This window comes from Aplidium turbinatum, chromosome 3 (genome assembly GCF_918807975.1).
Source record: "Aplidium turbinatum chromosome 3, kaAplTurb1.1, whole genome shotgun sequence".
NCBI classification, from domain to species: Eukaryota; Metazoa; Chordata; class Ascidiacea; order Aplousobranchia; family Polyclinidae; genus Aplidium; species Aplidium turbinatum.
The window spans coordinates 19,694,502-19,720,099 of NC_137474.1; the positions used below are offsets into that span (position 1 = coordinate 19,694,502).

The 25,598-nt window shown below is 38.4% G+C and overlaps 1 protein-coding gene across 1 annotated transcript in view; it reads right to left on the bottom strand.

Moving 5' to 3' along the window:
• LOC145766055 (solute carrier organic anion transporter family member 4A1-like) overlaps positions 1-25,598 on the bottom strand; it is a 99,320-nt gene that overhangs the window by 6,528 nt on the left and 67,194 nt on the right. The window contains exons 6-11 of the mRNA XM_082577710.1: positions 25,360-25,450; positions 16,916-17,160; positions 15,750-15,915; positions 15,257-15,411; positions 14,830-15,028; positions 5,942-6,095 (exon numbers count right to left, since the gene is read on the bottom strand). Coding sequence (XP_082433836.1) covers positions 5,942-6,095; positions 14,830-15,028; positions 15,257-15,411; positions 15,750-15,915; positions 16,916-17,160; positions 25,360-25,450 — 1,010 coding nt within the window. The remainder of the gene's footprint in view (positions 1-5,941; positions 6,096-14,829; positions 15,029-15,256; positions 15,412-15,749; positions 15,916-16,915; positions 17,161-25,359; positions 25,451-25,598) is intronic.

The following is a 25,598-nucleotide window of genomic DNA, read 5'->3' on the forward strand; positions in this document are numbered from 1 at the left end:
TAGTATAAAAAACTATGTGGTTATCTTGTTTAGTGTTTAACTTATAGCGATTGTACTAAACCAAATTTAGGGGAGTGAGGACTGAGGAGGTGATGGTAGAGAATTGTGATATTTGTTTGCTTGATTTGCGGTATGATATCGTTTGCGAGCAAATTGTATCAAACCTTACATCATAGAACATAATACCAGAAATGGGTTTCTATATTATTCATATTATTCAATGACATGTTTATGGTGGTTCTATAAGAAAAGCTGACACAATCCGGTGCAGGATATCAGCAGAAAACTATAAAAAGTTTTGCTTTTGATCCATAGAATCAAAATCTGGCATTACAATTCATGGCTTTCTATGCAACATAGACAGAACTAAAGGTAAGAAACATGGCCAATTGGCCATGAACAACCTTCGCAATGGCAGACTTCCTTTCAAAGGAAGTAATAGAACGCTGCGGGTCTGCCCGGCACCAAGCAATCCATACTTCGATCACTTACAACCACAAATCAACAATGTTGCGTCGAATAGACCTTGCCTGACGCAGGAACACAGAAAAGAACCAGTTTAAGCTAGAACTACATTTTCACAACCTAAAAGAATTAGGCGGTCACATATGACCGTTGTTTCAAAATATTGATATCATGTATCGTGTTCAATATTTTATAATGTTTCATATGCGTTAGCTTATCAACGTAAAACTAACCAAACTTCATAACAATAATAATTGAGACAAACGAAATACCATTTATTTGGAAATGAAAAAGGGTAAAAAAAATGACCGCCAGGTACTTCTAGTGAAGACTACGGCAAAACACAAACTATTGTTTATTTTCCTAAGGTTTGATTTTCTCCTTATGCAAAAGTAGAACATTTTTATTCTTTGCAGAAGTCTTGCTCAAAAACGAAGTCATTGCTAAGCAATTTGCGGTACACGACATCTGGGAGAGACCATGTGGCCGACGGTCGAAGTGGGCGACGGCCAAAGTGGGCGACGGTAGTGAAAGTTTAGCCGTTCGGAACGGTGGTGACCTACATAACTCATCTAGTTGCTTTGCGCGTCACGGTTTATGGGAGCAAGTCTTTTAGGCGCTGACAGTTAGGCGCTGGTCTAATAGGCGCGCACACTGTGGCGTCTGGATATTTAGGTGCGGAGCACTGTGGCGCCCGGTCATTTAGGTGCTATTTCTAGTAAAGTCTGTATCTGCTTGGCAGCTTGCCAGAAAATTATATCATGGCTTCCGTGAGTGAAGCTGCTTAAACCGGCAATGCTTTTCACACAAAATGTTATATTGAACAGAAAAATATACTGTTGTTTTTTGGTGCAAATGAAGTGCTCAGATCCAACATCGGCTTATATGCAGGGCAATTAGAGCAGTAGACCACCTGATCTCCACAGGACACGTACTTCTGGAGTAGAAGTTGCCGGTTTAAAGGCGCAGCTTTGTGCAGTCTGTTACCTTTAATAATTACTTCTACTTGAGACGGATAGATCGTGTGGAGATGAGGTGCGGGAAAACGCTCTACTACTCTTGATATTAGCACATCTCTACAGGACATTTGCAATGCATCCTGAACACAAGTTGCAGCCAGATGGAACTTTACTTCTGTTATCTTTCACAATTACTTCTGTTTGGGATAGATTGGCCATAAGACGAGAACGCGTAAGACGCTCTACTACTGTTCATATGAATACATTTCTACAGGGCATATAGGCTACACCCTGGCTACAAGTTGCAAGCATACTTCTACTTCGCGCGTTATTAAACCTAGTCGGGGTTTTGACGGAAAACTAAGTTACTCTTCACTCAAGCCTACCCCCGCTTGAATACAGGCTACGGTAAATTTTTTACTGATGTTTACTGTAGTTATTATTTGACCTAACTAAAAGTGAACTCATATGTTCGGAAACTTGAATAATTTATCGATAAAGCTTTCACCGACGCAAACCTGGACTAACAACAAATAAACGCTGAACAAGCGCATTAAAAAAACAACATATTTTTCTGTTCAATATACCATTTTATGTGAAAATCATTGCCGGTTTAAGCAGCTTCACTCACGGAAGCCATGACATATTTTTCTCTTCAATATAACATTTTGTGTGAAAAGCATTGCCGGTTCAAGCAGCTTCACCCATATATTTTTCTGTTTAATAATATAACGTTTTGTGTGAAAAAGCATTGCCGGTTTAAGCAGCTTCACTCACTGAAGCCATGACCAACAACGCACATGCATTAACAAAACAATATATTTTCCTGTTGAATATAATATTTTGTGTGAAAAGCATTGCCCTACGCCCCTCCCTGCCAAGCTGATACAATCTACAGACTTTACTAGAAATAGCACCTAAATGACCGGGCGCCACAGTGCTCCGCACCTAAATATCCAGACGCCACAGTGTGCGCGCCTATTAGACCAGCGCCTAACTGTCAGCGCCTAAAAGACGTGGACCCCGGTTTATCGTGAAGCTTAAGGGAAACCCCCCAGAAAAAAGACAAACGAAAAATTCCCAAGAGAAATGGACAAAAAGTGGTTGACATCAATTATGAACGCTCCCTAACCGTTGTCGGAAACTTGTCAGTCGCAATACCGATGCTAATGGTGCATTCTGTTGAAAGTCCAAGGGCAGATATTTGGGTGTTTCTATCACTTAAACAAAGAACATGCTAAAGCACCTAAATGCTGTCCCTGGGTCAGTGTAGAGGTGCCGCTCAGATGCTGAATTTGCGTTGGTGTGCAATAGCGTCATAGCAATTGCATTTCTTTCGCTACCCCTCACTTTGGCCATCGCCCACATGGTCCATCGCCCACTTGGGTCGTCACCCACATGGTCTCGCCCAAGAAGGTTTTGTCCAAGAGGGTTTTGCCCAGATGGGCTCACCCAGGTGTCATGTACCGGCAAATTGCACGGTCTTATAAAAAGAGTATATACAAAATGAAACTGCGATGGAAATGACGGTCTGGTATTGATGTACTGACCTAAATATTGCACAAACTATAAATGTTTCAGAAAAAAATGCCCCTCTAATAACATTTATCAAAGTCGTGAACGGTCACTCGTGAACCGCAGACCACACCATCTGCAACTGCGCCATTTACTATGTGCCAAATGATGTGCGTAGTCTGCATGATCTGGATGACGAATCTATTCAGTGGCTGCTCGACACCTGCTCAAACATCTAGACCGAGTCGCTGCCACAGGGTGGTAAAAGGCAGACTCTCGACCCCTGGAGTAGCAAAGAAGGTTCACAAGAAGAAGACTCGGTCAGTCAAGATTTCAAAACGGACGAAAAACCATTTACTAGACAATAAAAAAACGGTCAAAAATGACCGCTTGGTAGGCTACTTCTAGTGTCAACAATATCTATCGGAAATTCTGAGCCTCTTCAAGAGCACACAGACAGCACAAGACAAGACAAACGGTGGAAAGCGATATTAATGCTGTGTGTTCGGAGTGGTAGCTGGTACATCTGCTTCGTCTGTTGAGTTGCGCAGTGCAGTCAGTTTAACGCCAAGTGTTTTGGACACAGTGTCACAAATTTAACCGCACCTGCCATCCGAGCTGCTGGTGCGGATGAAACGCAACAGATATGCACTTAACACGTAGCAAGGTAATTCATGAGTCACTTTTGTCTAAAAAGATTGTCAGTACCGATCTCGCAATCATTGAAAAACTGACGGACACAAAATACTTCCCCCAGTTACAAGCAGCTAGCACTCTTGTATTGAATAGGGGAGTAGGTTGTAGGTATAATATTCAATATACATGTTTATTGTAATGGTACAATTAGAAATACACTCATATTATGCACAACATTCCTTGAATAATAAAAAAATATATAGAAATAAAACTTGCCAGAAATTTTGTCGCAACAAAAACCACAAAATGATTTAACCGAGAGCAGTGTTCAAATGCTCTTGGCTAAGTGTAATGACTTTGTAGACTGAAATGCGATAATATGGTGCAGAAATCATAAACTTCCTATTCTGGCTTCTTATTTTTGCAGCCATTACACAATCAAGTATCCCATAAAAGAAGCGCGAACTCATGTCTAGTATAACCTAATATAAAGTGTTGATCATACGGTAAATCCCGCATGATAATTGATATACAGTACGATAATTTGTGCGTTTGTCTAACTTGGGTGCTCAACTGCTCAAAATGCTTATAGTTATGACAGAGATTTGAGTCGTTTCAACCGAGATTGACCAACAGAAATGAAATATGCCTAAAACAAGTTCAGATTATTAATCAGCTGCCCAAATTGGCCTTAAAGTGCCCCTGACAGGTTGGATCCAAGTATAGTACCTTTTTAAAGCATTTCCTAGCGCAGAATTATACTTAGCGAACTTTTTAATCTTAACCTCGTAGCTCGACTGGTTAGGGCGTAATTTATATCAAACAACTGTTCCAGGCGAAACTCATATTTCATTGCTCTGGGACGACTTTGGTGGTATTACGTCATCCTAAGTGGGCGTCGTTAACGATGGATGAAACAAACGCTTCTTAGATGTAAATGGTGGATCACAGTTTGGTCGGATTTGGTACAAGCGCTTGCTTTTTTCAAAGATTTATTGTTTTTTGCAGTTTAATAAAACTGTACTGGATACGTTCCTACAAAACCTAAAATATACTTGAAGTGAAAAATGAAGAAATTTACGAATCATCATTCATATTTAATTCATCATCATTCATCACTATTCATAAATAAATAAAAGTTCTCTCTCTCTCTCTCATAATGTGCCTTCAGTTGGCCATTGAAATTCGGTGTAACGGCCATCTGGATCTAGAAAATTGTTTCGGATTCACCAAACAATGCATGACGGCAGCACAATCGGATTGTTGCTTCCGAGAGCATCAAACTGAAAACTGCAAGCAGTGAGCTTTGCGCAATGCAAGTTGTCAGTGCCAGTTTTAACAAAATCTTAGTTATACAGTTACGTACATAGCAGAGTCTATACATGTAAAAGCCTACTTTACCTGTGCAAGGGTACGTTTTTGTAAACGTTGTTGTTTAGAAGTGCTGGAATCATCATCAGCAACTGGTTGCATCTTTACTTTTATAGATGGTATGGCAGATTTTTTCAAAATGTAAAGTTCGCTCAAGCCCATTTTTACTTTAGTGGTATTAACAAAATCATCTTCATTGAAGTGAAGAGAACATAATACGACTAGTTTTGTATGGCCCATCCCACTTTCGAACACTTGAAGAAAACTTTGACCATTTTCTTCTCAGCACCTTGTTTTGTGGAAAAGCGTGAAAAGAAAGCACACGGTCTTTGTCACTGACACTGTCACATAAACAGCATTGCCTCAACCATAAATTAAAGGTACGCTACTGTTTGGGAGATACTATTGTTACACTGCAAATGGCTATAGCCAGGTTAGGACAAATAAAAAAGTATCAAAATTGTAGCCCTATGAAACTGCAATTTTAATTGAATTGAGATGCTGTTTGATAAAAATAAACTCAACCAATTTGATCGAAACCTGATAATAAGTTCGCTGTTTCATTTCGGTAATTCTTAATTTGCACATGCTTTAGACCTACAGAGCCCCACACATTCACGTTTTGCAGTAGCCGTACTATAAATTACCAAGTCACCACAGAGAAAAAATGTATCCTTCCCGCTTACTGTGACGTCACAGCGGTGTTGCCGTTTTTATTTTCGTAATTGACTGATTGCCAGATTCGCCGAAAGTGAACAAAAGTTTGCAAGCGTGTAACTTAGTAGCCTGTTGATATTTTTTACGATTTACTGGTCAGGAAAGTTTGTTAGTGTCATCTCTTTGGTATCTTAGGTAAATTTAACAAATTTATTTTCCTGTCAGAGGCACTTTAAATGATCGGTTTCAGTGCCACTGCTATGTGCAGAAGCATCTTATTTACCTAGTAGTACCCTAGCGATTGCAAGTTCAATGTCAGCAAGCGGGTTGTTACTTACTGTCGGAGAGGTTGAGTTGAGAACAGAGCAGGAAGCAAAGCAGGGTGAGTAGTAGGTGATACCATCCGAGCCGCACACAGGATCAAACGTTTGTCGTGGACAAGAACAATTGTCATTGCATTGGCTCTCCAGAGTAAGGCCGGCATCTCTATCTCTGCATGTTGCATAATCGTGTAACAGATAAACCAACAAATATAAGAATTCAATTGACTAGCAAAAGCAGCGCCGAGAACACTCTGGCAAAATTAGTTGGGCGATACTGACAAGTCCAGCCTTACGGGGGAAACCGGAATGGCCCGCTTCGGAGAATTCGATTCGACAATATCCCAATTAGAGGACGCCTTTTCAGAGATCACCGATTCGGTGATTTCTTGAAAATTCAGCGACGACTTCTGTTTATTTAGGAAATATGTAGGGATCATTTAGGTAGGCGTTTTTTGTGTTTACCTTCCCATACCCATTAGAGTGCATCAGTTGCCCCTTTATTTTTAAAAAATTGGAAATTCAACTCGGCCCTTAGTAGTTTTGTTCCTATTCACCAAAAAACGTCATAGCCAAACTTTTATTGAATTTGAACTTCATTAAAGGGGTCAACAGTGAACTCAAAATTTTGGAAAATTAACGCATCCGTTATCACAGTATGTACAGCAAGGTAAGGAAAGAAAAGTGGAATAAATAAAATAAATACACAGTTACACTGTAACTTCCATATTATGGTTATGTGTAAGAGCAGCTTCTCAGGCTGTTTAAATCGTAAATCAGTGTGTACATAAAACAAAATATAAGAGGTGGAAATGTTGAAATGATGTCATTAAAATTAGAGAATTGGACGACAGTGAAGCACTTGACTACTGACTATGCTCCAGGCCTGTGAACTCGTTACATAGACCATATTAAGTTTTAGTAAAGTCGTTAACTAAGCTCAGACATGCACATATTTCAAAGCAAACTTAAGAGTTCACACCAACGTAGTTATATACCAAATTTATCATTTATACAACGATTCAACATTGTCGAACGTTGAATTTGTGCTACTATGGCCACTTCTCTCAACTGAATCGATGTAAAAGTTTTATAAAAGTTAATTTACGTTGCTGTTATCTATCTTCAAGCTTCTAGCTTCTATCTATCTTCTATCTAGCTAGCTTCGACAAACCATTAAGCAAGCATAACTCTAACTAAACAGCAAACGAATCAAATTATCAAACAACGGTTATTTCAACTGCATATTATACAACGACTAGTTTGTTGATTGTTCAAAGACAATAAACCATTGTGACGTACAATGGCCAGATTGCAGGGAAATTCCACAACGTGACCGACGGATATTCACAAAATAGCTTTAAACATCAAACTTTGACTTGGATGTTGACCCCCTTAACCAACTCCGATTGACAAAATATTTCACATCCTGTGTTTTTTCATTATTTGGAACAAAATTACCAAGGGCCGATCAAAAATTCCAACATCGGGGCAACTGATGCACTCTAATATCCATGTTAGCGAAACGATTATTATTGTTTCAGTGAAATAGACGTAAATTAGCTGATATCATGAGGGTATAAAGCAGTGGTTCTTAATCTTTTTTCTATGTTTTATCCTTTTAACAAAGATGAATATCAGATTTACCCCCAATAGATAAAATGGTGCTCTTTTATTAAAAAACTAAAGTAACAAATTTCATCAATTATATTCAATGCGACGGCTGCCCTTGCTTTTTGGTAACGAGTTGTTTAATGTCTGGTAACGTAGGAGATAATGCACAACGTAGGAGATAAATTGCGATCGCACAGGGTCCGCAAATTAGGGGCGCCCGCAATTTACTCAGAAAATGCAGTAATTGTTGTCATTTCTAATGGAAAAAATTCAATTCGATTCACAAGCAACTACCAGTATCCTTGAAGTCAGTTGCGGTCCTCAGAATGCTCAAAATTTAAAATAATTTTTCAAAATTTTCTGGGGGAAGCCTCCCAGATTCCTCCGCTGCTGGGTGTCGCCTTCGGAGAACACACCGTCAAGCTTCGCCCGCCGGCCGTCAACCCTCCCTCTTTCAAATTACTTAGCTACGCTACTAAATGGGATCATTGTCATTGGGGCCGCAAAGGGCAATTCCAAATGTGACTAACGGGACATTTTGACTGCTTTTGGATGTAATTAAGAAATATGAGATAATGTAAAAACATGAAATTTATGAGATTAGTTATCAGTGACTTGGACCTAAACTTTGCACTATTTGAGAAATTCATGAACTTTTTACTTTTTTCAAAAATCTAAAAGTTTGTTGTAAGTAACGGGACAAGGGACAAATCTTAAAAATTGGTGCTGTAAATGCAAATTCAAAAGTCTGCTCATTGACAGCACGAATTCTATTGAAATGCCAGTATTGTGTAGTGTAAATATCAAGGAAATGTCAGCATGGTTTAGTTTGGAAATATCTTAAAGTGTATGTTAGTAGTTATATCATAAATGAAGTGTGTCATTGTGACTAACGGGACATAGCCTTTGTAGTCACAAAGGCTATGTCCCGTTAGTCACAATGACACACTTCATTTAGACTAACGGGACATCCATGTTATTTTCATTATTTTATTGTTGTTTTCTTGTGTTAATCAGTGAACTGAGTAACAATTTTGTAAAACTAAAATGAGTCTTGCACCCCAGGTGAATCACAGAAACATTTCATTGGGTGCCAGTACTTTGGGGCACCACTGCTAAGCTACTTCAATGAAATAATGTACAATATAAATGATTTCTCTGTTTTTCTCTTAAATACTTTTTCTCCATTAATTACAACATTGATGCAGTTTTTCTCTTCTGGTGATTGTCTTGAGATGTCATCACGCTGATAGAAATTACTTATATCCACTTTGTCTATTTCTGTTAGTTTTCTCTTCTTTGGGTTGGTTATTTTAACTGCAAAGGTTTTTTTGGTCATTTCTTCCCAGGCAAGTTTTCGAACAACTGCACGCCTTTTGCTTGGGCTATATGGTAGATTTCTTTTCGCATGTGCTACAGCTTTACCGTAGCTTGATCTGCTTCTGAAGGCAGAGTCTGAGGGAGACACTGTAACAGTTTGGGAGGAAGAAGGCGCAACTGAGTCAGAAATCTTCTTCTGTGCTTCTCGGTGTAGAGATTTTCTCCGTCGCTCATACATTCTTTTTGCTTCAACAACCTTATTTTTTTCAATGTTTGACATTTTTTGTATAACTTCATGTTGTTTTGCCCTAAACTTTTTCATTTTTTCTGTCTGTTACTTAAAGTAATTTTCATAGGTTCCCTTATCTTTCATTTTTTGAATCTGTTTTTTTTCTTTCAGCAGTAGATTTGGCCATCTGTATTACTGCTCCTGTCTTTTCCATGTTTTTAGATGCCTCTACAGCTAAATGATAAAATTAATCATCATAAAAAAACGTTGAAAAGAAGAGTGCCTATTCAATTTGTCCGTTTGTTACAGTATTGGTACAGTCATCAAACTATGCGTGTAAAATGGGGTGGCCACCTCTCTCAGCCTTTTCATGTTTCAAATGGGGTGATATTAGGGTGGAGTTTTGAGTCCCTACCTCTTTGCTCTTTATGTTGATGATCTATCCAAAAAGCTTAACATGTCTAAAGTGGGTTGCTATGTAAGGAATGCATTGGTAAATCACATTATGTTTGCTGATGACCTTTGCTGCTTGTGTCCCAGCCTTGTTGGTTTACGTAAATTGATTGAAATCTGCCAAAACTTTGCTAAGCAACATGACATTACATTTAACTGTAGAAAATCCTTTGGGGTGTTATTTAAGCCTAAACATTTCAATCTGTCTGCTTCCCCAAAGATTATAGTTGACCAAGAACCGATTGAGTTTGTTGAAAATTTAAAGTATTTAGGTGTGTATATCACGTCCTCATTATCAGATGACAAGGACATACTGCGACAAGTTAAATCTCTTTATTGTACTGTAAACAAATTAAAAAATAAATATAGCAAATGTTCACGAAGAGTAAAAAATGTATTGTTTCGCTCTTACTGTACATCTTTTTATGCTTGTCAACTTTGGCACAATTATCGCTGTTCTACGATCAATCGGATTAGAATTGCCTATAATGACTCATTTCGTATTCTACACAATATGCCTCGCTTTACTAGTGCACGTGAATGTCAAGTTAATGCAAATGTTATAACTTTTGATGCTCTATTGCGGAAAACAGTTTATGCCTTTGTGCAAGGTTGTTACAAATCTCTCAATTCTCTTATCATAGCATTAATGTCCTCAGACGCTTTCTATAAAACGACCTTTTTTAAGCACTACAATGATATGTTGCACATGTCATCCAAGTGACTCCTTACGTCTTGTCTTTTTGTGTTTTTTGTGTTTGGGTTTTAATATGGACAACCTTGTCTGACACAAATAAATAATAATCACAAATTATTTATCATTAACAACAGATCAGGCTTTTTAAATAGTTATTAGTGTCACTAAAAAGACAATATCTAAAAAACAATTTTTCACCACAACATACCAAACTTTTAGTTTATTGATAATAATCATACAAAAGATTGTTGTGGCTGTCTACTTTCAAGCTCTACCAGTGTATGATTAATTATCTAGCACACTCCCCAAGCCCTTAAAAGGTGTATTGTTGGTAGTATCTATTTAAATTGCTACCCACAATGCCTTTCTTTATGAGCATGTGGTAGACTTGAGGAAGCATTAGAGTATGAAATAGTGTGTCTGTTTGCCACTTGGACAGCCAGAGCAATTATAATTCAATATGTACATAGTATACATTATACAAGTAATTTAGTATTATCTAGGTATTATTTTGTGAAAGGACTAGCATGAACCATAACTTGCATTTCATATTACATATCCTCCTTAAATCAAAAAAAGAATTGGTAGTACCAATTAACAATTTGGTACCATTGGACCAGCACCCGCTAAATTCCATATATATACAGTACAGTAGGTAGGTAAGCAGCCCTATGCTTCATAACCTTACAGAAAATGAGATAAAACATCAACATTGTCATGAAATAAAGTGTCTTTCAACATCATATAAATATATACCCAAATTGTATTAAAATAGATACTTTCTTATGGCATGAGATTTTGTGACTAACGGGACATATTGTGACTAACGGGACAGCGTGATTAACGCGACAAAACGTTTTTTTACTAAAATATAGATTCACAGTTAATTTTTTTTAAATTGTGAAAGATGTCTGTACAGTACTGTTGGAGTCTTTAATTATCCTGAAGTATGGCATTTGAGGGATTAGACAATTTGCTAAGAAAAAATTTTTTGTGAAAATATGTGACTAACGGGACAATGTCCTCCGGTCTGCTTTAAATTGTCAAAAACAAACCATTAAACTATTTTTACATAACTTCACATAATGTTAATCTTTAGAAGAACAGTAATTTTGTTCAGAAAACTAATCAGATCACAAATATAATATGTTGTTCTATGCCAATTGGGGGTTATTTGAAAATTTACTTAAAATATAAACTTTTTTTGTTTCTTTAAGGTACCTCAGTAGATGCACCAAAAACACATATTTTCCAAGGTTAAAACTTGTAAAAACTTTTTTTCATGAAAGTTCAAGGTGTCCACTACAAGTTAAAACCTTTCAGTGCTCTATTTTTTTATTTTTATTTTTTTACCACTGGAGTACATTTAACGTGGAATTGCCCCAAAGCATATTCCGCACACGGCCCGAAATGCCCTAAGACCGGCACTGTGCTCAACATGAAGTTGGTGTCGTGCTTTAGGTTTGATAGTAAGCAATGCAGAGAAGCCGCATTCGCATCTAGGTAAGTTGAAGAAAACGTGACCAGAACATTCAGACCTTGAATACCTATCCTTGGATAGCAATGTTATATTTTAACCCAAAACTTTTCTAGGTTGCAAGAGTGAAACTCATCGTTTGCAAAAGAATCGTTTGTTAATTTTATAAATTCTTCTTGGATTGCTTCAGGAACATCTTTCACTTTACATACAAAAAGATTTCTCGCTACTATCATCAAAATGCTGCCAGTATTTATCTCGGGAAAAAATCGTTCAAACTTCTCCTGCAAGTTTTCAAGATAACTGACGATGTCATCCTTCAAGAGATCATTTCCAGTTATCTCCGTCAAGCGGTGAAACGTTATACACAATACCAATACCTACAACTGGCACAATTTTTCTGTCCCGTCAACTGATGTGGATATTTTGATAAATAGCTCATTTACCCCCCAAAATGAGGAAATTTACCCCCAGGGGTAAATTTACCCCAGTTTAAGAAATGCTGGTATAAAGCGATATCAAGCAACAAGTATTTTACAGGTTAGGCAATTAACCTAACCTATAATCGTTGATGCCACAGTGGTGAATCATGCAAGTAATATTGAGGAGAGGGGCGATTTCATACATCTGACAAAGAAAAGTAGTTAGCCTACAGGTTAATAGAGAGTTAAAGTAAAAAGTATGGATGGGCAACTTGGAATCGATTTTTGGATGCACGTTTTAAAGTCTTAAACCATTACGGTTTTCCCGCCTTTTTTGTTATAATCTGTTGCCGCAAACAAAACATTGACTTTATTTTGCGTTTACTTCATTCGCTATGGTGGAATTATAACGACTCGGATTCGTTGTAGGCCTAACGAGGCTACTCTCGCAGGCCTTTAAGCGGGTTATTCTTTCCGGAGACCAAGCATGGCCAACAAGCGCTAATTCTCGCGCCCAGCAGCCAAAACATAAAATCCATTAAAAAATTGATATCGTGTTTTTGCGTTCACGCAAACAATAATGCAAACAAGGACCTGAAACACATTTGCAGTTGTATTGAAAAACTTCCCACGTAGGTATAGAGCTAGTCGTCGAGTTTTTATATGTCAACAGCGACGCTCATACTTTGCCTAGTTGGTGAAAAAATATTGCGAATGCGAGAAGAGAAAAACATTTCGAATACTAACAGAATGGAGATACCCTGGCTTGCGAAAACCAGCCTAACATGGCCTACCGGTACGGTAGTTTCAAAGGCCATTAAACGTTTGATAATTGTGTTTTTTCTTGCCGAGACTATAGTTGAGACTTTTTCGCTGACACTTTACTTACTTACTGTTTGACCACTGCTTTTTTTTGAGTAACTTCTATTGTTAATCACAAAACGCAGTTTGATTACTGTTTTATTTTCCTTCTTTAGTTGAGACTTTTTCTCTGACTCTTTACTTGGTTAACCTCTAATATAAGCTAATTCTTTTGAATAAATAGACGCTGCTGTGGAATATTAGAATTCTCGGAAAATAACTTTCTCCGAACAAGGATTTCTCCGAAGCGGCTTTTGCGAAATGGATTCTCCAAATAGTAGCAGACCGGGTCGCTCACTTGCGTCAACAATTGCACTCACTACACAAAAAGATCTCAACACGTACAGCTTTGCTAAGGCGTCTCGTCAGCTTAGGAGCCGGAGTTGACACCCTGCGCATTGCCACCACTGCGTTAGTTCCCGCTCCAGCAAAATACTGTGCACTTGTCTGGAGTCAGTGCACTTGTCCACTGCTATCAAATAGACATTACCAATCTACCATAAATGACGTCTTGCATATCGTGACTGGATGCCTGGGACCTACACCATCGGATAATCTCCCTGTATTTGCACTTTGCAGGCATCCAACCAGCTGAGCTTGATCGCGAAAAAGCCATACAGTACTCTCTTTCTCGCCGCCTTATGAACCAAATTAATTGCTTCACAAGTCTCTATGAGTCTGTAAGCGAGCAACATCGGCGAATGAAATCGAGACACCCATTTGTACGCACAACTCCTAATGCAAACTGCTGAAGACCAATCCATCAGTGCGGCTATCTGGGCGGGCAGCGAAATTTTTTTCCCACGAGATTTCTGTCTCATTTACATATTTTGGTAAAAGTTTGTATTAAAACCGTGTGAATGCAACATGCTCTCGTTGGCACGGTTGGTTCAGTGGTTTCATTCTCTGCCTAGTGATTGTGAGAACGAGAGTTCGACGCCGTCGAAGTCAAACTTTTTTTTCGTTAAATTAATTTTGCGGTGCACAAGAGCTTTTCAAAAAAAGTAGGGTTAGGGAAAGCTTATATTTTATTATCACTGCAGAATTTCATTGGCAAATAGTTATTTCGCAATCTGAATCAACCAATCTCTAAAAACACTTTCGGAAAATCTTACTTTTAGAGTGACTAGAATCAATGAGGCAGAAATCTCGTGGGAAAAAAAATTTCGCGGGCGGGCCACCAATGGAGGTTGGAGTGGAAGAATTCCTCAAGACACCACAGTTTCATTTCAGATACCGACCCTCACCCAACCAGAATACTTTTGTCAAGGAAATCCTGGGTGTGGCTCAACCGATAGCTGTATCCGTGATCTGTGAGTGTGGCAAGGAACAAACTGCAGACCACACCATCTGCAACTGCGACAAATGGTGTAAGTGGTCTGCATGAACTGGATGACGAATCAATCCAATGGTTGTTCGAAACCTTTACAACCATCTAGATCGAGTTGTCGCCACTGCTCAAGTGCGGTAAAAGCAAGAGCCCCTTGACCCTTGGAGTGGGTTCAAACGAAGAACACACGGTGGTGCTTTGGAATTTTAGATATCTCAGAAAAAGACTATCTTGGAATTGGGATATTTCCGAATAGTCTCAGACCGGGGCAAAACACAGGTGTCTTTGGCTGTCAATTCTTGCTATGCTCGAATGCCGAGAATCATTCATGACAGCAATCGAAATTGAAGTGAGGCTGGCCAGGCAACCGGCCAAAGCATAAGCAGTTTTGAGTATTCATCGCACAGCCAATCATTGGCAATTGACAAAATTGCTATATTTTGTTGAAGATCCGAAGTCATTGCATAACAGAGGTTATTGATTTGCCACCATAGTTGACTTACATGGTGTCCGCATAAGGCAAATTGATCCCGGCAAGTGCTGGGTCGTCGCAGTGCAACGTGAGAGCGAAGAGCGCGAACAAACCAATAATGCTGACACAGAAGCACATTCGGAGGGAGCTTTTGTAGGTCAGTTTAAATCCACTCATCAGGAAGCTTCCGATAAGCATCCCGAACCCTCCAGCTGGGATGCAAACGTATCCTGCAAGAGAAATGCATGACATGAATGAATACTGCAATTAGAAGCGGCTACAAAGAGTATCAGAAACTTTACAAAGTTAATGAGTGGGTGCCATGCTACGTCATTGAAAGTTCCACACAAAAATAAGTGAAAGCAATCTCAGAAGCAACTACTACTCTTCGGTGAGCAAATATTTTTGTTTCCTTTAAGATTCTTAGAGCACGAGATAGGTAAGAATAAGATACTCACCGAACAAGTTGGCGGCGTCGGATGCCGACTTGCTGAATTGCGACTCGATAAACTTGGGGCCGAATGTAGTGAAGCCCGACACGAGAGTCCCGATTACAGCGGCGGCTACACTCAAGCAAATGAACGCTTTGTTGGCCAAGACGACGACTAAATCACTGGAACGAATACAAACGTTATGTTCACGACACTCATCGCTCCAATCATGTGGACGCCAAGTGGTTGTAGTTCAACAATCTAGTACATTGCATGCGCTGAAACAGAGAGCTTAACTCCAACAGATTCTCTACCTAGGCAGCCATAGATTAACACATGGTCACTGGTCAGATTGAAGGTCTTAATTGGACATGAGCAGTTGAGCACAAACCTATGCTTGATACACTGATAGAGTTTGTATCAGATCAGTACCAATAAGACAAAACCGTAATGACAGCTTCAAAGGATGATTCACTAACACAGAACTTCAGAACTATCTGAAAGGACGATTGCAACTAACGTGGCGAATTTGTAGACGATTTCACATTTGCTGGAGGGTTGGAAGTCACTACGCGATGGGTCGTCTGAGGGATCCTCACTTGTGATTGGTCCTTCCACAGGCATCGATGTGTGAAGGGGCGTGGTCTGTTCCACCGTGGATGATCTTACAGGCACACCTGTGGTTTCTAAAATCATTGTTCTTCAACAAAAGTGGGAAAAGATATCTGTAAAAAGGCTATCTGGTACTAAAACACTTTCTCAAATGGGCGGTCTACCTAATAATCAGATGCAATCACTAAGAAAACAAATCAGTAGTTTTTTTTTATATTGTACGACTGTACGTATTTTATACAGTACGCATGTATTGTACGCGTACGGCTTGCACGTATATGAAAGGTAGTAATGACAGTAAAAATTGACACGTTAAGCGCAACTCAACCCGTTGTATGCGGCGTCAATTGCCGAAAGCGCATCTCTCAGTGCATCGTATTTTTTCAGTATTTTGGTGAATAATTTTAATAAGCCTCAGCGCTTTACCTGTTGGAGCTAGCAAAAAACAATGCATAGCAATGTCCACATTGTCCAGTGTTGAATGTAGTTTATCATTTTACACTATTAAATGATCATAGATGGAATTATTATTGGATATGACGTCATCCATGAAGTCAAAATCCCTCTTAGAAAAGACAATTTGCTACATTTGATTACCATTTAATTTAATTAATAAAGCGACTACTGAAATATTCAAAATACAGTGATGTAGAATGAAGCACCTAGTTATAGCTAGAACATTCGCATAAAGAATTTTTGCAACAGATAAAGGTACTTTTATTTTCCATTTTTGCCGTGTGCGCTTAGCATGACACATATGCGTGTCATTCGCACTATAACAGATATTCGCGCATGGCACACATGTGTTTTGTGGACGATTAGTAACTAGGCCTAAATTTGCTATAATTCACTCTGTTGGCTTTTTTGCATGACATTGAACACTCTTTTTGAAGTGTTGACAGCATTCATAGCTATACAATATAAATATTCCGTAAAATTGTAACTATTCCGTTTGGTCTGTGTCGTTAATCTAGAATGGTTGACCGAAAAACCCCTCATAAGTGCTTCACACACTGTTAGAGCATGCTCAACAGTGTGTGAAGCAAAAACGATGTAAAAAAACAACAAACTTACGAAGTGAACCAGAATCTTTCCCATTTGTAACAAGCACTGAGTCGTCGACTGTTGTGAAGGAGCTAGATGGAGGGCACTGACTTTTGATGCTAACCAGAGTGATCTTTCGCGTCAGAGTACTGGAAAGTTGGCGAGGATAAGCCAGTACAGGGATAGCAAGAAGGAACATGATGACAGAACTGATAACGAAGCCAAGCCACCAAGCTCCTACCCACTGAAAGCTATCCGGCGTCAAGTCAGCTGGTCTGCATTATCAACGGGTTACAAGCTGAATAAAACTGGATCAAAAAGTCAAAGATAGAACCAAAGAACAAGACAATAAAAAAAAATTAATAAACCTTTTAATAACAAAATTAGTTAGATAACGTTCGAATAAGTTTTTCTTGACCAAAATAAAATAAATTACGGCACGTAACTGAAAAATAATTTTAAAAATCAAGGTGAGAAAGTTGCCAATCATTGATATCTAGTCAGATGTGTCAAATCTGAAAGTGCAATTGAAAAGATATTTAGCATCCTCAACTCAGTACCGTTGTTTATCGTTTAATACAAAACCATGTCTACTTTGCATGCCGCAAAAATTCCTTCCGGCTCTACTGTGGTCATGGTTAAACCAAGATTATGACGTCATATTTGTACCTTATAAAAAGGATAACATATGAAAAATGTGTTAAAACATTATAACTAAGAAAGAAGTTTTGATTTCTTTTGGCTAGACCACTGTCTTAGAAACCTCTCAACGAATCAGCTTGAAATAGCCACAACATATTTTTTAAAATGTCATTTTGATGGATCAGTCTAGTGCAGCGGTTCTCAACCGGTGGGCCATGGCTCACAGATTTTGAGGTGGGCCACAGACCTATTTAAACATTTGCCAGAGTTAGTGAAAAAATTAGTTTCATTTGTGTTACTATAGTTAATGTTACACTTGTGTGTTTTGCTTAGTTGTTTGGATTGTGGCAACAATGAATGGTGCTGCTGTAAATTGTTGCAGAATGGTAATTTCCATTCTAATTATTCATAATCAATGCTAACTGTTGCATAATATACGAACGTTGATTTCAAGCAACTACAACAGTGTGGTTCTCATAGGGAGCCACTTGGCTCTGCAAGGAGACATTTTTTACTTAAAGGGAGGAATAATCGTGTTGAAAGGAATTGGGAAGAAATGTAGTTATCTAAATAATCTATTGAAATGGTTAATTTATTTATGACTGAGCACGCAGTTTTAGATCAACGTCGAGTTTTTACAACACTTTATGATGTAAAGCGGCGCAACTAGAAAAAATCAAAAGGAGTCGGCAACCAGAGAGAAAACTAACAATTATTTGTAGAAGCGGATATATCACAGTTAGATTGTTAGAATATTAGCCTAGTGTAAATTGACAGCGCAATGATCCAATTCTGTGACGTGCAAAGCAACCTTTTTCGATCTGTCTGCGCTTGCTACTCACTCGCAAAAAAAGTTTCCAGCGCTTTCGAAAGTAGGCAGCAAATTGTTTGCTCTAGTCCACACAAGCTTAGAGCCTGGATACACGTCAAGTTTGACAAGATTGTAAAGAAAATTTAATTGTCGTCTGTTTGATACCAAAATTATAAAATTGGTTTAAGAATGTGTGAAGTTGTCATCATACGAAGATTACAAATCATACTAGCCTAAAGCCAGCTGCAGTTTCGTTTTATGGATTAATAAGGTTGCATCCTAAGTTAGCCAATTTACCAAATTTTATAAACAGAATTAAAAGAAAGGAAAATAAATCCTTTTAGTTTCTCCACCCTCATTCTCGTAAACCCAATCAAGACAAAGGATTAACTATTCTAGCCTGGCCTTGATTGCCTTATCTGTACCCGGACGAAATCATCCATTTAAAGTGCCCCTGACAGGTTGGACCCAAGTATAGTAACTTTTCTAAGCATTTCCTAGCGCAGAATTATGCTTAGCGAACGTTTTAATCTCAACCTCGAAGCTCGACTGGTTAGGGCAAAATTTATACAAAACGACTGCTCTGCAGCGCCACCACGGGCGAAACTCCATATTTTACTGCTCTGGGGCGACTTTGGTGGTGTTACGTCATCCTGGGTGGGCGTCGTTACCGACGGATGAAACAAATGCTTTCAAGATGTAATTGGTGGATCACAGTTTGGTCGGAGTTGGTACAAGCGGTTGATTTTTTTCAAAGATTTATTGTTTTTTGCAGTTTAATAAAACTGTACTGGATGCGTTCCTACAAAACCTAAAATATACTTATTTAATTCATTCACATTTACATCATTCATATTTAATTCATCATCATTCATCACTATTCATAAATAAATATAGCCCGCTGCGGAGTCGGGAGAAATAAAAGCAAACTTTTCCGATGGAAGATGACTCCTGACTAGGCTGGCGCAAAATCTCGAAAAAAATTTTTTTTTCTTTTAAATTCTTCGTCAGTTTGTAATGTTGTTCCTTTTGGTCAATGTATCTCCTATACCAAATTTCACAAAAAAATATTAACGTTTGACCCTGGTTCACCTGGTTTGAATTTTTTCAAAATATCGAGTTTTCGCTTATCCCTGAAACTGCTCACTCGCTATCTTCTAATGCACTCTAGCATCTTAATGGACACAATAAGAGGCAGTAACACAAACTTGTAGCAAGCAAAGTGGTTTAAGTAGCAGCTCCATGAACACTGACACGTGTGTGACTTGTATTACTCTTAAAAATGTCGAATTCTATACCACATTTCAGACATGATTTTCTTTGTGCACCCTTCACTGTAGTAAATATCTACTGCTTTCAGTTTCTTGAATCATTTGACGATGTGTATCGATTTTCACAGGCCAACAAAACTTTTTTTTTATATAAAGGCAGGACGTGTGAGAGTCATTTTAAGGTATTTCGAGGCCCTTGATTCTGAAAATGCACTAATTTTTATCGAATTGGCTCTAGTTTTTGAGTTAGCCAAGATTCCAGCTACCACTTTTGATAACTAAATCTTTAATTACTACAGTAGGTGGTAGAAATGGTTTTGAGAAAAAAGCTTGATCTCGCTCCAAAACATTACTGAAGGTATTGAGGTTACTCTCAGTCATGCCCGTTTTCCTATTGTTTCAAGCAAATCACCACTTGAAACAAGAGAGGGCAAACAAGAAACAGAAATAGCAACGTCCACGCAATGACTGCCTTGCACAGTGCACACTTCATGTAAACATGATGTTCCAACTTCCTTCGAACATGTTCACCGTACAGAAGTATCAATTTTCATGATGATTCCACGGCTCTCTTTATGCCATGGCACTCTGAACTTCTTAGCCTTGAGCCCAGAAACGGGTTTGAGTGCAATGTTTGCATACTTTAGGAGGAACCCAGGACTTATCTTGATCACCCAGCTTCATGTCAAAGTAATAATAATAATAATGCTTGTTTTTTATATAGAGCTGTGTCTATCGCAGAATGCGTTGCTCCTCTACGTTGCCTCATGCAGTAAAATATATCTGGGTCGTTTGTACAGCATCCTACTTGTCAAAGGCGTATTTTATTAGCCTATAATATGCCATTTATTTAGCCTATAGACCAGAAAAAAACTTCTTGCAGCAAAGACTTGGCCTTAGCAAAGGCTTAGAATAAAACTTTATTTGTACAGTATCCATTTCACTAGGCCTGCCTTTTCAATATAAAGCTGCATTCATAAACACATAACTTTGGGGATATTTTTCTTGTGATGTAGGCCTACTGATTCACAAGTGTTTTCATTTAATATTTATGTCTCCCTTACGTTAAACACAGTTCATTTCAACCTTTGCTTGCGTTTTGAACTTTCGTGCTATATGAACCAATTGAACTAGACAAGTGCAATTATGACATCATAATGGTAAACAGGGTTGAAAATAAGTAATTTGCTAATTGAAAGCTTTTGAGTAACGATTCCAAAAATATTTTCATTGTCGAATATCTCGAAAACTAGAGCCAATTCGAAAAAACTAAGTGCATTTTCGGCATCAAGGGCCCTGAAATACTCTAAAATGACTCTCATCTTTTGTGCCAAAATTTTTTGTTGGTCTATATGTTATAGATTCACTGACTGCGAAAAGTCTGTAAAATCAACCAAAATGACACTAAAAGCATGCACTATTAGTGACTCTCAGACTTGGAGTAGGGTGAAGATGTTCCACGTGGAAGTTAACAGAGGAAGTGACGTCAAAATCACGTGGTCAAATTTTGAGAAATCCCCTGTTCAGATACTGCTAAACCACTTCGAAATTTACTAATTTTTCAGAAAAATTCAGAATTTCTCCTTGGGTGAACCAGGGTCAAAGGTCAAAACCCAACAAAAATTTTTGGTTTGCAAATATCAGTGAGCAAAATGGAACATTATTCCAGACTGACGAAAATGTTAAAGAACATCAAGGAAAATGACCCACCCTACTCCTGACCCTACGTGTGATTGCGGCCTAGACAATCAGACGATGAAGCACATCCTTACCAACTGCCCCCTTAGCCCTTCATGTGATGACAACGACCTCAAAAAGATCACAAACAATGCTCTTACCTGGCTTCGACACCGGCGTGACAAGCTATGAATAAATGAATAAATAAAAGTTCTCTCTTTCTCATAATGTGCCTTCAGTTGGCCATTGAAATCCGGTGTAACGGCCATCTGGACTTGAAAATTGTTTCGGATTCGCCAAACAATGCATGACGACAGCACAATCCGATTGTTGCTTCCGAGAGCATCACCTTGTAGTATCCACTCCAATACATGCCTATATTACAGGGGCGCCGGAAGCGGGGGAGGCAATGGTGCCCTTTTAAAGTCATGTAAGCTACTGCACATTTTGCAATATAACAATTTCTGCCATTCGCTTTTAGCCTAATTGTAATCTTTCACTTTTGCCTCAAAATAATATTTACGGCACAAAATTTTGCAACACAGTACAGGCCTTGAAACTCGTTTTTTTTTTTCGGCAGCCATCGTGGCCTACCTGGAGGCGAAAATTTTTTTCCCACGAGATTTTTGTTACTTCAGATAGACTTTGTAGCCTAATTATACCGTGTGAATGCAGACATTTTTGGTTGGCGTGCTTGGTTCAGTGGTTTCGCCTTTTGCCTTACATTCGTGAGGACATCAGTTCAACGCCCACCGAAGTCAATTTTTTTTCTTTACATTAGATTTTGCAGTGCACGAAAGCTTTTCATAAAAAGTAAGGTTAGGGTTAATTTCTTACGTTTAGACTATTGACCAGAATCAATTTCATTTCTCAACCTTTTTAAACTTGACTAGACTAGGTGTGTCTCTCTCCAGGCTACGTTTTTTTTTCAAGTTCAATGTTTAGATTTGGACTGGAGCGTGAGTGTCGGCTGAAAAGTTCGTGGTAAAAAAAGTTGATCACTAGTCTAAAAGTAAGAAATTAACCCAAACCTTACTTTTTATGAAAAGCTTTCGTGCATCGCAAAAACTAATGTAAAGAAAAAGAAATTGACTTCGGTGGGCGTCGAAAAGATGTCCTCACAAATGTTAGGCAAAAGATGAAATCACTGAACCAAACACGCCAACGAAAAATGTCTGCATTCACATGGTATAAGTACAAAGTCTATGTAAAGTAACAGAAATCTCGTAAGGAAAAAAATTTCGCTACCGGGAGCTCCTTCTCGGCGGCCAAATCTGCGTGCTTGGAGGCCAAAATACAAAATATGCTAAAATGATCACTTAGCGTTGTTGAAGTCTGGGCCTAGGCGACGTCCTACAATAGAATCGTTGCACCACGCAATAACTGCTTTATCGGGATTGTAATCCAGTACTGTAGGATCATCTAACAACACTCGCAGGAGTGTCTCCAATGTGGCTCATTTTAAAGAAGTTTGCCACTCCCCTAGAATTATTTTTAGCAACGAAAAACAACGTTTGACATGTGTTGACGATGACGGTAAGGTAATAAGTATTTCAATGATGTGAAGGACATTACTAAAAGAAGCATAATTTTTTCAAAATATGATCAAAAAATGTTTTCCCCTCCGATGTCAACTAACCTAGATCTCCTTTTTAACAACGATTCAATGTCCGACAACATCGAATCGACATAATAACGACAATATTGCCAGCCGATTTGAATTAACACTTCGTTAAAATAAACGTCGGGAATTACAAACAAGACATATAGCTGGTGATCTCAGATGGATATATTCCATCAATAACAAATATTCCCGCACAATACAACAGTGGCGATTATGACGCGCTGACCTAATTTTGCATCGCTCTTTCATACTATATATTTTCGACAGTTAATCCACGATCAGTCGATCATTCTATTGCGAAACTAAATAATTAGCTAGAAGAGACAGGCGGCCAAACTTGGCCGATTGAGGAGGTAGCACTGGCGATCATTCAAGCACTACTTAGCGGCCATGGCCGCCGGCTGCTTTAAGGCTTGACAGTAGGTTACATCATTATAATATAGCATGATGACCTTCTTTGTATACCAGACACTTGTAGGCTATCATTACTCAATACATAGTGAGCTGATAGATTAGCATTGTCGCTATGTCTTATCTTAAAACTTGAAAAAAAATTGGCCTTTTAGTAAACAAAAGTGCCTTTTTTTCGTAATCTTGCCCCCCAGTCAAAAATCGTTCCGGCGCCTCTGCCTGTAAGCGACTAATTACCGATACTGCCTGCAAGGAAGTAAAATTACTTAATTAGTGTGCATTCTTTAGCGTTTAGGGTATTTTTAGCCTAATGTAGCATCCTTACTCGTTTGATAGGTCTCCGTTTTCTTTCGGTTTATTGCTTTTCTCCAGTTCTTCCTGCTCCTCATAAAAAAAGTTCTCAGAGCCCTGAATGTAAGTGTGCCTCAAAATCTGTCAAATTGGTAACACAGCTAGATGCGTCTTTCTTCAAAAGTTCTTTCGTCTGTGGCACTTCGTGGAAACGTACACATTCATTGGGCTGGGACATAGCCTCGCACTTGTGGCAAACGCACCACCTAGAGTTGCCAGCAAGCCACTCATTGCTGGGAAGATCCAAATCGGGTTGGTGGTGTTAACATAATCATCCCCAGTGAAGTGAAGAGAACATATACGACTAGTTTTGTATGGTCCATCTACTTTTGAACCCTTCAAGAAAACTTTGACTATTTTCTTCTCAGCACTGTTATAGTCGTCATTTTATTTACCTTAATTTTATGTAACTTGTGACCTGCCTCACTTAGAGTGCATCAGTTGCCCCAATGTTGTAATTTTTGATCGGCCCTTTAAGTAGTACGTAAGTCTCAGTCTAGTTAGTCGTCCCTCTTCTTGAAGTTGCAAATCTTAAAGGGCTGTCATGCCGACTAAACACAGTAAACAGCCCCCCTAATTGCGCCCCTGTAATAGACATTAGACAACTTTGTGATTACAATCAAGTCATAGACTAACTGAAAGCGGTAGCCTACTGAACTTTGTGCAGATCTGTTTTTAGTATTTTTTTGTGAATTATTGTGGGGAGAAATTGACAATAGTTGTGTCTTCCAAAGAAGGAATACGGCATTAATGTTGAGAACTACTGTAACTACAGGTTGGTCAATAACATTCAGGAGCACGGATCACATTGATGCACAGTATTTGGAACATTTTCTGCAAATTTTTTGATTTTAAATATATTTTGCAGTTTTTTCTTAAGCATAAACAATTATTGGGCCATAAGAATTTTTCTGCAACGAAAATGGGCCACAAAAGATAAAAGTTGAGAACCACTGTTCTAGTATCAGTTATACCGGTGAAAGTTTAGGTAATTCCAATGATCCAAACCTGGCTAATATTGTCGATAACGATATATAAGTGCATCTGTATCTATTTATTTTCAATACGATCTAATAGAATGCAAACAACATCTCGGACAATTTTAAAAATATCTTGACATCATCGTAGGGTTACCAAGTGCACGACAATACACTATGAAAATAACCGCAAAAGAAACATACCAAGTGCGTAAGTTTTTTGAACAACCGAAAAGAGTTGAATAAAGTTAATGAGCAAGCAATTGCAATCTGGGTTTTTTTTCGCTGAGACTTTTCGGTCATTTGTCCGAAATGACTTGAAAAAATTCGGTCATTTTTTCTGATGAAAATATTTCCTTTCAAGTACCGTAGCTGATACAAACCAAAATTTGCACTTCCTGACTAGCTACAACATTAAGTTTCACTGAGAAACGTTGTCGTGTTTTATCTGAGAAAAGTTAGAACAGATAAAATTTTTCGGACATTTTGACTAAATTGACTATATTTTTTTCGGACATTTTTCTAAAAAACCGGTCAATGACTGATAAATGACCGAAAAAAAAAAACAGATTGCAATATTTCTGCATCACGTGGAAGATGTCACTGACAAGAATGAAAAAACATTTAGTAATATTATCAAAAAATAAATAAGAAAACTCTTCACAAACAAAATGCAGTGGTGCAACAGTAACCCTTTCATGAAGACTCACCTTATGCCGATCTCTGTGAAGATGTTGAGAAGCTGGCTGCCAAGGATGAAGCCAAACGCAGGGCCAACCAGTGCTCCCATGTAGTATATACCTGGATGAAATCAGCCTCAGTATAAGTTTTAAGCGCAGATAACAATAGTCGGATATCCAGTGCCATAAAATAAAGCAAAAGTGACCGACATTCAACGGTGGCTATCTTCAGTTATGCTACAAGTCTTCTCTATATACACTAAAATATT